This window comes from Frieseomelitta varia, unplaced genomic scaffold, assembly GCF_011392965.1.
Source record: "Frieseomelitta varia isolate USP_RPSP 00005682 unplaced genomic scaffold, Fvar_1.2 scaffold_937, whole genome shotgun sequence".
Taxonomy (NCBI): domain Eukaryota; kingdom Metazoa; phylum Arthropoda; class Insecta; order Hymenoptera; family Apidae; genus Frieseomelitta; species Frieseomelitta varia.
The window spans coordinates 195143-208995 of record NW_025110742.1 but is presented as its reverse complement, the minus strand read 5'-3'; the positions used below and the strand labels follow the sequence as shown (position 1 = coordinate 208995).

Here is a 13853-nt window from a genome sequence, read left to right as displayed (position 1 = left end):
AGCAGCAGCAGCAGCAGCAAGAGCAGGAGCAGCAACAGCACACTGCCACAGTCTGGCTCTGTCCAGTGTGGCTGTGGCTACACGACAGATATCCGATTTCACCGTCAGCTTCCGAGAATGAGAACCAATTACGCGGCCCGGGGCATTAAGGAATCGATCTAATTTGCGCGCGGTGGTGGCTCTTAATGGCGAGCGCCGACCGATGAAATTATACGAAAATGTAATCAACGCGCTTTTTGTCTCGTTTCGCTCCAAGGGCAGGGGCGTAATTAGGAATGCTTTTGCGCCTCGCGACGGGGGACACTTGTTGCTTTCTCTCCCCCTTGCCGCCCCATTCTTCCCTTCGCTCTCTCTCTCTTTCTTTATACGCGTCCTCCTTTCTTCTTTCTTCGCAAGTCGATCGTTCCTTCCCTCTCTCTCTCTCTCTCTCTTTCTGTTTTCTTTTAATTTTTTTTTTTTTCTTTGCTCTCTCACCCCATTATATTCAAGCTGTACCTCTTTCAGGCTCGCAAGTCAAGAGACCTTGGGAAAAAAAACGAGAGTAACGATGAAGGAAGAGGAGGATGAGGCGGAGAATGGAGATGGAAGGACCCGGCCACAGAAGGAGAGTAATTAACGCCGTGGTGCCCAGGTGCGCGGCCCTAAGAAGTCGTTTATGGATTGCTCGGCAGCCGCGCCGTACGCGGCCATCAATTAGATTCTCTAATTAAAACAGTCCCTTCTCGGCCCCCGGGGAATTAACTCCTGGCAAACCTCTGTAATATTCTGTCGACTCTGTCATCGTCGGGTTCTCTGATTTCCTAACCTTTCCTTTTCGTTTTGCTGCCTCCCGATTTGCTTGTTTGCTCGCCTTGCACTTTCGTGTTGAGTTTCGAACTCGCTTCGGAGGTAACGCAATCCGTTATAACAATCTGTCGATAGGAGTCTGTTTGAAGATGGAACGAGATACAATTATCGAAACGGATAGATTAGTTTTTACTTTATGTACGTAAAAAAAGCGACAGTTGCTCTGGACGTAAAAAGAATTATTTTCTTGTTATCGTTCGTGCAATTTCCTTGCGATACATGGACGCTGACAATATTTCGCTGGGAAAGATAAAGGCGTCAGATGGAAAGATAAAAGTCTTGAAATAAGAAGCTGACGAATTCAGAGCAACAAATACGTGGCGCAATAGCCTCGCCCAGATTACTCATCTCGAGCCAACACCTTAATTAAATTAACCGAGAACTCGAGAAAGAAACTACCGGCCGGCTGTCGAAGCAATGAATCATGTAACTCGATCATTACTCTAATGAACTCTCGACGACTTTTCCCTGGTAATTGAATTGGAACAGTGACAAAGGGAAGGTGGTCGTCGGAATCTGAAAATCAGCAATCTACCAAGCCGCGACTGATGCTTGGAGAAGGATGGAGAGACAGAGGGAAGGAGTGGCGTACGATTTTAATTATAGCTGGCAGCGTGCGTCGTTAATTGCGAGTACAACATCTCCTTGCCATTTCGTTCGACTTTTTCGCCACCCTTTTTCTCACCTGCGAAATTACAAATGGCTACCGCGAGAAGTGCTCGCACCAAAGCGCGCGGACAGCATTCCTCTTTGTATCATTAGTGGCGACTTTCTGCCGGACAGAGACAGGGCGAAACGGTCGAAGGGAAGGAGTAAAAGGGAATCAGATTTGCGCACCTTCCTTGTAGTTCCAGTGCACGCACCAATCGCTTCTCTCCGCACTCTCGGACAACAAGTAGCCAACTCGGAAATCACGCTCATCTAAATCAACGTCTCAAGCGTGCCCATCGACAAACGACGCCACCATCTTTCTGTACGTGTATGTACGTATTAAGTATTACATTTGCATTCCAAGTTTGGTATTACATCACGTGTATTTCTGATTTAGATGAAACGAAAATAATGTACGGGGTGCTGATTAAATTGACGGGAAGCTGATTAAATTGGAAGGGTATTTATGTGTGAGAGTCAAAAGTGAATATACATCTTGAAGGCACGGGATTCCTTAGAAATTTTAGTCATGATCTTGTTCAAAGAGAAATCTCGTAAATCTAACAGTGTGATTTTTATAATAGTTGCAGCTAAATTTGATTTTAAGATATACTGAAACACTGGATTTGTCCGTAGTACAGTAAAAATTAACTTTTTTTTAAACTTTTAATTAATTTGACAATGAACAAAAACTGTGCCGTGCTACTCCAGATCATAATATTATCTCCGTCATGTTTAATATTTACAAGTTCTGTATTTTCTTTAGATTTTTGTCTCATATGTTTGAAATGTTATAAACATCATATTACACTGTCACATTATCACTTCGTCTTAGTAGTGATACTAAATTACTTATACTAAATAATAGTAATAAATACTCCAAAATACTTGGTAATAATAATAAGTCTTAATAATAAATAATCCATTAGTTGTATACTCACTTTCGACTCTTACTGTAAATATAAAGCGAATCATTTTCTTAGAAGAATCACTAATTATTTTCAGTCAACAAAGTTTCAACGTGAAACACGGTATCGTAAAAGCAAAAGAAAAAAAAAAAAGAAGAAGAAAAAGAAGAATGGAAAGTAAAAAGCAATGCGATAAACGTGCTTGATAATCAGTACTTAAGGCGAGCTAAAAACGAAAAAGAAATTTCACGTCACAATTCGACTGTACGAGGTCTGTGCAGAGGTCGTGTTCAACACACTTGGCCCGAAATGGTTATGTGCCTCTTTATGGCGCTACACTGCAGTGCATAGGAAAACTTGTGAAACGTAAACTTAGCCATATAACCCGTGGCATCGTATTATTCTTCGTCAATGGGGAAGTATTTCAAGGTTACGATATTTTTGATTGTCCTACTTACAACTTACTCCTTCGTGTAATATTTCGATGTTAAATAATAATTCATATATCACAACATCAATATACTGCTTTTAAAGAAAGATACCTAAATTGCAGATTGTTTTCGTCGAAATTCCAAATGATGTGAATTGTGCTTGATAATTTCTTCGACTCACAGATTATCGATTTTTTTAAATTAAATCACATAGATTCTTGTAACAATTTACTCACTGAATATCATATTTTATGATATCGCGATACGTTTGTTGTACGCAAGTATAATAAATCTTTACTGATCGCGCACAGTTGTGCAACAGTTAATTAACAACGAAAGAATTAACGAGCACGGCACGCATTGTCCCCGCGATTATATCTTGCTCACTGGATCATTTATACTTTCAGGTATCCGGCATTCGTCCAATAAAATGGAATTCTGCCAAGGGTAAATCGAATCGCGAAATCTTGAATCTCGTTCTCTCTCTTTCGATCATTGTTACGTACACGCGCACATAGTTGGTTTCCTTCAATGAAGCGAGAGTTTCCCTCGGTGCTCCTTTTTTCTGGAAATCTCTCTCCAGTGTTCAGGGATCGAGAGGGCGGCGGAGGGAGCACGCGTAAACCTGGCGTAAATTGTCTACGATAAACAACGCTCGTCGAGTGGTTTATGCTTTTCGCGAGGAATACTAGGGATGTTTGGCCGCTCGTACGTGGAACTCTTCGGATTCCGGAGTCGTGTTGGATCGCGAGTCAAACGCATTCTCTTCCTGTGCCATTATGTTATTACTGCAGGCGGCAGCAGCGGCGGGCGCGAGCCAACGGGCGTTATATTGGCGCCGTGTGAGAGGATCGACGCCATCTTTCCACGTTTCTGAACTTGCCGCGTGATTTCACCAACAACCACGACGACGACCAACGATATGCCCTGAAGATTAACCCTGCCGATGCAAATGCTACAGATTTCTCCACCCGTTTTCCACGTTTCGAGCCAACGATCTTTCCAGTGTTCTTCTTCCTTTGTCGATCAATGCCACTATCAACTTCGCTAGCTCGAGGTGTTGGAGACTTTTAAAAAAAGATTTATATCATCGTGCAGGTTTAGCGCTGCCAATTTTTGCATTAATTTCTGTAATTTTTGAATACTAAATTTATACGATTCGAGGACTATAGAGAAAAACATGTAACAGTTCATCTTTCACTTTTTATAGGAGAATCACTAAAAGATTCATGTTCTACTCTTTTACCCGATTCAGAAATTAGATACGTATACTCTTGCATCTTTGTATTTGATGGATTTAAAGTAATATATTTAACATATTTAAATTTAGATTTAAATATATTAAGATATATTGCTTTAAATCTATAAGATACGAAGATAAATAGCAAGAATATATATATATATATATATTTAATTTAAAGACAGATTTATTACAGATTTATACAGATTCAAGATTTAAAGTAATATGTCTTTGCATTATGTTTTCAATTAATAAGGTGTCAGCAAGTCAACTTAAATCGAGCGACGTGAAAATAATCTTATCGCGTGATCTTCATTTTATTTATTAAATCCCCACGTACATTCAATAACAAGAAAGGAACATTATCTTCTCTATGCGTATAGGCTATTCTTATTGAAAATCAATAGACGTATACTGACACTTTCAGTTGAAAGAAAAATTTCAATTAATTTTCTTTTTACTGCGGAAGAGTGGAGCAATAATAACGGAAGGCGATGGCGCAAAAACGTCGGTGCCCTTTTTCAGAAGATTCACGCTGCGAGCATTTCGGCACGGAGAGTCTTGATTGGAAAAGCAATGGTGTGCAGAAAAAGCGTCGGTGTAACTAACCGTGAGGAGTTTCCATCGAGATCGACGATCGGCTAACGAAGCTGGCCGCGCCTAGAATATCAGTTCGTTTGCGCGAAAAGAGAGGTAATTCCAGTTTCCTAAATCCTCCAGGCAGTCGATATGATCTACGATAGCAGCGACTCTACAACGAAGATTCTGTATCGTGAAAGCAAGTCTTGTCTTTGTCACATTTATGTGGCTTGCCTTGTAGGTACTCGTACAAAGATAGGTGATAAATCCACGAAGTTTTGTCAAAATTTAAGACAAAATTAAATAACTAAATCGTAAATTTTTGCGCATTTATTGAACAATTAAAACAGAAGAAATGTACTGAATATATTATAAAAAGACATGTGAAATATTCAAAATACGATGGGTGAAAGGAAGTTCAATTTTGCATAAATAGTCTGTTTACGATAGTCAATATTTTTGAAATATTTAAAATGATGACACGAATGCGTATTTAATCTCGAAACCAAATAAAAAGGTAGTTCTGGAATTGGTTCATAGCTAAAATTTTTATTTCTACGTACTTCTATAAAATATTAAAATATGCACTAGCTAATTATATAATTACAAACGTTTACAGTCACAAATAAAATCTAATACGAACTAAATAATAACACCCGTACGTCGAGTCCGACTAAATAAATTTCTAATACCACACGTGTCAGAAGAACAGGCATTTTCTTGCAATATTTTAAATCAGTATCAGGGCTGAACACGTAGCTAAACCAATCGTAATCAACTATCTTCTTGGGCATAGTTGGTTCCGCTCGAGAAAAAGCTATAACTATTTCACGGACGATCGTTCTCGTACATGGTGGATTCGAAATTATTTGCAAGTGCCATCCGCGATGATGCAAAATGAATCGGATCGTTATCAGCCAGCACAGCTATATACAAGGTGTTTCAGAAAGTTGACGCTAAACATTAGAAGCACCTATCAAATAAAAAAGCAAACACGTTTTAACAAACGTGGATTTAAATATTATTAATTTTGGAATTGTTGTAAGACGTTTTCATCAGTGAAGTACTATCTTATATTGTGTTATATAAAATATCTTGAAATTCATCACGAAACATTACCGTCACGATTATATAAAATTTACAAGACATTTACTGCAAACATATATTAATATGTGTTAAAGATTTCATTGGATATTGAGATTACGTTTGTGAGAAATATTTTCTAGATTTTACTTATACGTCAAGTTTTATTATACTGGATGGAATTTCAAAATAATTCTTTTAATAATTATCCTTACATTCGTCTGTGCTCGAATACTTTTGCATGCTGCAAGTACGCACGTCATTGATGAAAATGAGTTGTCTTTCAATTCTCCGAAATTAATGATATTTGGACCCACTGATATTCAACCTTCTCTGAAACACCCTGTACAAGTAAACACGGATGGAACCGATATAATCATTTGGAGTCCCTTTGGCCGGCGCGAGACGCGATCGATCATGCGTGAAACGGCTGGAAGAGCACTCTCTGGTTACGTATCTACTCTCTGTACCTACGTTCCTCGACTTACCGGCGGTGCCCCAGAGGAATATTTCGAGAACGAGCCGATAACGATCTGTGTCCGTCCCGCGGCTTCGTTATCCGATCCGTATAGCCGCGTAAAATAACTTGCAAATTACGATGTGTGCCGCTCCGACCGTCTCATCGTCCCCTTTCTCAGACTTTTTTCAACAGGCTTTCCAACGTTTTCCACGGCCTTTATGACAGCCTTCTTCACCCTCTCACCCCTCTCTTCATCGATCGGTCGTGTGTTCGCGTACGGAAAGGACTATCGTCTTCTTCTCCGTGCATCGGATAATATATTTTTCTTTCTCTTCGTAACGTTCACGAGGCTGTTGTTCGTAACTTGTTAATACTTCTTTTTCTTTCCTCTCGGATTTTTTTCTTTTCCCTTCGTTCGGTTGGTGTCCTCGCCGCTTTGTTGTTCGAAAGGAACGATATATCGAAAGCGATATGCCTTTGTTGGAGCTTGTAACAAGTATAGGCTGTGCGCGAAAATCTTCTGTACACTCGCTAATTTACCTTGTCGCGAAGGATAACACCTTGCATGCGGCAATCTCGTTTTACCAACTATTCCACGCGTCACTTTGACAGCCTTCGTCGCGGCGAGCCCCCCCTCCACGTTTATCGGCTCGAGCTACCACGTTAACGAGAGGCTCCGAAATGTGTTGCTCCTCGATCTCGATCTCGATCTCGATCCCGCGGGCACCACACTTGCCACACGTGTGATAAAAAAGAACCTCTATCGTTTCGTCTAGGAGGATAGCGGAGGCGATTGTTTAATTGTTTCAAAGACGCAATATTGAGAATGAAAGTGTTTCTAGATATTAAGACAATTAAATTATGAACAAATTTTAGCGTAGATTGAAAAGATTGAATTTTCCTTTTATTTGTGGATAATGGTTGAGTGGGACGTTCGATCTTCGTAGGAAGATAAAAAAGTTAGTCAATAATCGATTGTTTATCAGGCGCTATTGCCGCCGCTGTGAATTCTTCTTAAGATAACGATTTCAATAACAAATGATCCAAGTATTGTCGTTCTATTTTTGCATGTTGCAGATTATACCTTTCTTATGTTTTATATGTTTCAAATGATGTATTGTTAAATGATCTTGTTACTCGCATCTGTTATTCGTTTAATTGCAATTTGGTTCCTTTCTAAGTAAATAAAATTTTGGTTGTAGATTACTTTTCTTTAACGAATTTTCCAAGTTTTTGCTGGATTTTCTATGTTTGTCAGTCGATATATTCGAGATAATGTTTGTTAACAAATTTAATTAGGTATATACACCCATAAATAAAAGCAAAGTGCGCAAATCGCCCTTGAAAAATCAATCTTAGACACAAAGGATAATTTAAATTCTATTGTAAAAGATCTTTAGCATTACGTAAAAAAAAAAAGACAAAAATTTAATTGAATTTATCCTCTGTTATTACCAGATCTGATTACTGATTAAAAACATCGCTTACGGGATATTCAATAGCTCCAAAATGTATCACTTCAATTTTGATCTACTTTTACAGGATAATGGCAACTCGTTGCTATCACGCGCAACACATAAAACGTGTCCGTTCGACAATTTCAGAGATATAAGTGGTTGAAATGATATACCTTACTACGTGTTAATAAACCTTGAATTCGCCGAAATCACCAGGATGAAGGCGGCGTAATTGATCTGTTAGTGGACCTCGGATCAATCCGGTTTGCACAATATTTTTTTGCCAATTGATTTTATTGGTGTACGTTATTGTACTTCCGCAATGACGTACAATACCGAGTAATAGTTATTGTGGCAAATAAAAAATTACTACTGGCATCGTAAATTCGTTAACTGTAGTCAGTTATTGACAAAGTGTCGTTTTTTTTTTCTCATAGTAATGTTTAAATAAAGAAAAAAAGAAAAAAAAAATGATGGACCAAATCTCACAACACTAAATGTCTAAAATCACCAATTTAAATGAAGGAAGAATCAACTCCTAATGACAAGAAAAGTAAAAATAAAAATATCCTCAGACTAACGTCTCCTCACTTTTTCGCAGGAAACCGGCGTGGAAGAAACGTGCAAAAATACGAAATACCAAAAGGGCCTGGGCTTTAATGAAATTCTTCGTTTCACCGAGCCTTCGGAGTCTTGGCTCGAAAGGCGGTTTTTTGCCCCGCGACTTTCAAATCGGTCGGCGGGACCCGGCCCTCTCCTCGCATCGGAGGAGACTCGCTCGCGTCTCCGTGCGCAAGAAGTTTCGGCGACAAAGCGTATCGTGTACGCGCACAAGAATCCCGCCGAATGGATCGGTGTTCAACGGTGGAAACCGGTATCCGGCGTACGAATAAAGACATAAATACGACTTGTTCGGCGGATCGAGCGTGGATCTACAGTCCAGAAATCAGTTTTTCGAGACTGGCGAGACCACTGCGCACGCATGCTCGCGCACGGGACGCGCGCCCGCGATTATACAACTTGATAAATCCACGAAGATCCACCCGGCCATAGGAATTTATCGCGGTCCCCGACAACATCTTCTTTCGCGAAAGTGCCGTGAAAGATCCTAGATTTCGTTCCCGTGGCCATAAACGCGCGGCTGTATCATCGCCGTGCTTGTCCTTTGTCTCGAAACAATTTCACGTCGTCGCGTGAACGATAGCGGGTCGCTATGTTCGTCTTCGTTCTCCTCTAGATTCGTTCGTCGCATTGTGCTCTCGGCAACTGCGCAACGCGTAATCACTACCATGACTCGATATTATTTACATCGTCGTTATTTAGTCTAAGCTTATGCGTGTCACGTGCTTATTCCCCACTGCTGAATACTCGGCCTCTCTGTATATTTGTCATACGCGAGATTAATCTCGAAACGCGCTTCGAAGCCTATGAATACGCGGCCGCGTACACTTATTTCTGTCGTTTGCGTTTCTTTGTGCTTCTTGGATGGACGTGACGAATCATTGTGTCCGTCGTTTTGCAAACTGTCATTTGTGATTTCTTTTTTATTTTTTTCTTTTTTTTTTTTTTTGAGGTTTTATCGTACAGTGTTATTACGGGAGAGATTGACATTGAAATGAATTCTTGTAACATACGCACTGTAATACGAATAATATTCGTTAATAGTTGATTATTTTGATGAATTGTTTCATGTTTCGACATATAGAATGGAGAAGAATTGAGAATTTAAATTCGCTTGCAATTGGAGCTTCAATCTTATTTGAGTATTAATTAGAAAGAGCATTGTTAGAAAGGAGTACTTATTTGTCCCTAAGCTATACTATTAACAATATATTATATTATGTTTCTTCGTGTCAGAAATTGTTTGAATTACAATTAGTAAAAAGACAAGTTTCTGTTGGTATTTTTAAAATAACGTACGATCGATAATTATAAATAATACGACAGATAAATATTCTTCAAGCTTTACTGCTACAAGTCTTTTAAATTATGATGGTATTAAATAAAATATTATTGCATTCTAAAAAACTCGATTGAGATTCGTTTGCAATTAATATTCGCGAATTAACATTTTATTTTTTGCGTAAAGAGCACAAATAGAAGTTGTTATCCGGATTCTTGACCAGTGCAGATCACAGTTAAATTTAACGTGCCATAACGCAATTCCGCTTAAATTCTCACCTACTTCAAAATACATCGTTACGACACAAAGCTTAAGAGAAAAAATAATCTTTGAAAAATTATAATTCACGTTCAAAAATAATCTCTTCCTCTTAGACAGTACGTAATATTTACATTCTTCCAACGTTACATAATCGTAGCCTCTTTGAGCCTGTTCGAAATTCTTAATATTCATAATAGACGAAAACCATAAAATATTTCTTTGCAAGTTCACTGAAAAATATCGGCTCCACATTAACAAATAATTTTCATATAATAACTGTCCTTATTTTGCATATTTTGTTAATTATTATGACATCTTTTCTTGATCCCAATTAACGTTATTACTATACGATGTAATCTTTCTTTCTGCAATTCATATTCTCATCCATAACGTTACGTAATTAACATTGCATCGTGAGATACCCTGGACGTAAGAAGGTTAAACTTAAAACTGCGTTTCACTGTTACCAGTTGGACCTCATCAAGCAAACAGAGAAATTCATGGTCAAAGCGAATCGTCATTAACCTCGCCAAAGTTGCTCGCAATCAGAACTTCCCTTTGCCACACTTCAGGAAGGTAATAAACGTGATTATCACGAGTGCTGCTACATTACCATTACGAGCGAGTTTGAGATACGCGCGTTTTCCCGCGAGCTGGTTGACGGCGAAGACGAATTAAAATTTTCTAAGAAATGGGACACACTCTCGTGTAGGGCTAGGGAACGCAAAAAGAACGGAAGCATCTTGCAGTGGTGGTTGTCTCGGGTATAGGGGCTTTCTCTTTCTTCCCCTCAGGAGTCTCATCCATCAGTCACTTAATATTTCAAAGCAGCGCCCTACGCGACCCTCTTTCTCTCTATTCCGCTGTCTCTCTCTTGCAGAGGAGGATCCGCAAGCGAAACGAACGGTGCCAGCAGTCTTTTAAAAACCTTAAAACACCACTGGGTCGACGCATCCACGCCACTCGGCTCTGAGAGTAAAGTTTTCAGACTGCTCAGGGATATTAGGCGATGGCAGGTTCACAGAGAACCACCTAGTGCCTGCTACGCAAGGATGGGAGGGTGGGAGGAGAGGGAGAGAAGCGACGTCTCGCCTCGATTTCGGTCGGCGTTTTGAGGGTTGAGGGAAATCTCGCGGGGGCGTCCCTCTGCACGAATTTCAAATTTCTCGTTTCACGCGACCGAATGGGATTCTTCCCTTTTCCTGCGAGCACCTGCTCGAGCGAGCGGCTCTCCGAATCGATTTGCTCTCTGTCGCGCGGCAAAAGGTTCTCGCAAACACCGATAAAAGCTTCTTTCTTCCGCTAGATGAATAAATACGCGATCGGACGCGTCGGGCGTGCCAGTCGACTTTCTACGGATTTCCAACCTATGTAGCTACGTAATGGAAAACGTAAAGGGGTGTGTTTCTTTTTCCCCTGTTTTTCCTTTTGGCCGGATGTGAAACGACGTAGATGTAAAAGACGCGTTCGAGATTGTTGTTTGAAGGTAGAAATAAGCTCAAAGCGTGGCTCAGACTGGAGGACAAAAACTTTACGAGACTTCGTTTCGCGAGGAATTTCGGCAACATGGAAATTTTATTCGTTCGCGAATTTTAAACATGAAATTTTAACGTGAATTAGTTGAAGAAACAGGTTATAACGCCTCATCGTTCTTCAGGCAGATACATTTAAAAAAAAGTTTTATAGCAGAAAGTTATAATCTTAATGATTGAAAATAGAAAAAAAAAAAAAACACGAATACCAAACGTGCATGTGATACTATATATTATAAATACATTTCACTTTTCAGAGTTTTGCTAAAGAACCTAAGCGAAACATCACGCGTAACTTCTGATTTCAAAATAATTCAAGAATATTTTTTTTATCACAGAAATCAAAGAAATTTTACCCTCCCACCATCTTAAGTTCCCTCCATTTCAAACACTCTTAATCTTATCTCACCTGGCCGACCTCTGAATTCAATTATCCATGTTAACTTTATTTTACAGTCGGATCAAGAATCTATTTTTTTCTAACTGCACCATCATTTTCAACGCTGTTCACAATCACGTGGCAACGAGGACTCAAAACGCGAACTATGACACGCTGTCGTCGGTATTAATAGAATGGACGTTCCAAGTTGTGCAACTAACTAGCGTTACTAACGGTATCCAAGCTCGCAGACTTTTGACTTATGACTGCTTTCATAGATGTAGCATGATCACAGTCTTGGCGTGACCGACCGTGACTTCGAAAAAAAGTTAAATTGGAGGGAGCCGTAGGGACGGATAATTATAAATAGAGCGAAGCGAGACACTTTGGATAGTGGTCCGGATCAGTGTTTGAGGATGTTTCAGGAATATCAAGAACGTAATTATCCCATAATTACCGAGCATGCTCTTGACTCTTGAGTAGCGTCGTTCGAGGAAGGAGAGGCTAGTCAGTGGTTAGCCTTGTGCGGTAATTGTACTAATTATTACCGCTCTCTTTGCTCCCTCCCTCTTGCTTTCGCCATAGTGACTACTTCCTCCCCCGGCAACTCAATTATCCTGTTGGCCCGTGCGCCACTCGGAATTTACCAGGACTAGATTCAAGAGGTTCTTTATTCTTCATTCGGAGAAAAAAAAAACATTTCTTCTCGACGTCATTTCAATTAAATTAAGGTCAGCAAGAAACGTACTTTGGTTAAGCGTCGAATAATAACACGAAAATAACGCATGAACCAGCTGCATTCGAAATTTTGCTATCTTATCTGACCCACTAAACAAATTCCAGATTTCAATATACATAGCACGACCAAACCTGTATCGAACTTGAGGGCCAAGTAACGTGTGAAATGATAACGTGAATTTCTTTTACATCAAAATACATCTACATACATATGCGTGCCTATTAAGAACGAGTTCATTGTAAAATTAATTTGATGGTTGAATATTTCATGAATCGTCCAAGCAAAGGACAAAAAAAGAGAAATTATATAATTGTAACAGTGTATTCGGAGACACCATAATGTATCTACGGTCCTGAGGCCACTGACGTGACCTCAGGCGGCGATATGAAGAACGGAGTACGCGCGGTTTAGGTACAGATATGTAGGATTGAATTGGAAATGTAACCTAGTTACATTGCGCTGAGTATTTACCTGAGTTTTGTCGTACGCTTCGAGCTGTTCGTCCGCCTTCTGTTTGTCGTAAAGTAATCTGGCGAGGCTTCCATGTGGCCTGTAACTTCTTACGACTCTACTCGTGGGTGAATCCTGATTGACAGCGGAACAGGTAGCCAGATTCCTGACGTTGCAGGTGCACCGTGGTAGAGGCGCATCCACACCCGCCATGCCCACGAGGAGCACGTTAATGACTGTCAGTCACACACGCATGACATGACGATACTCAGCACCGTAATCTCGTTGCTAACACTCTGGTGTACGAGCAAGAAAAATACGAAAGATGACGCAGTTCGCGTAAACACGTCTAGCACGTGGCCATGTTGGCGACAGTGGCGCCTCCTACAGGTTGATTGGTCAGTTATGTTTCCCGTAAGCAGCTACAGTCGACGATGTAGGAATATGCAATAACGTTTAGAGAGAGACACGATTTTTGGGAAAAATACAATATTTGTGTTGTGTATCTACTTTTTATTCGTATATAAAACAAATGAGCATACTGATTAAAAAATAAGTGATAAAAACAATTCCGAGTCAACGTATGTTTTCACACTCATGTTTCATTCTTTTTAAGTTGTTTAATTTAAGGTTTTAAGTTGTTTAACTTAAGGTTCAATTTAAGGTTAAGGTTTTAAGGTTTTAAAGTTTAATTTTCTAAATCTAATTTTAATTTGAATATCATTTTAATTTGAGTCTTTAATTTTAGGCGTCTTCTTAATAGATCGTAAATGAGGAAAAGAATTATGTTCTCTTTCAGAATTATTATCTCTTTGAGAAAAAGATAGTAAAATGAATAAAAGTTAAAGAATACATCAAGGTAAATGGTGAAATATTCTAATTTGTACTATGTTACTTTACTAAGTCATATTTCGCTGGTGAACGTACATTTTGA

The 13853-nt window shown here is 39.5% G+C and overlaps 1 protein-coding gene across 11 annotated transcripts in view; it reads right to left on the bottom strand.

Annotated features, from left to right (window-relative positions):
* LOC122537889 (protein-L-histidine N-pros-methyltransferase) overlaps nucleotides 1–13298 on the bottom strand; it is a 40945-nt gene extending 27647 nt beyond the window's left edge. For all 11 annotated transcript variants that reach the window (XR_006308717.1, XR_006308718.1, XR_006308719.1 and 8 more), the window contains exon 1: nucleotides 12941–13298. Coding sequence is in view for 4 of the 11 variants with exons in the window: in XM_043671530.1 (XP_043527465.1) it covers nucleotides 12941–13132 (192 nt within the window). In the remaining 7 variants the exon portion in view is untranslated. The remainder of the gene's footprint in view (nucleotides 1–12940) is intronic.
* Nucleotides 13299–13853: the final 555 nt, after the last annotated feature.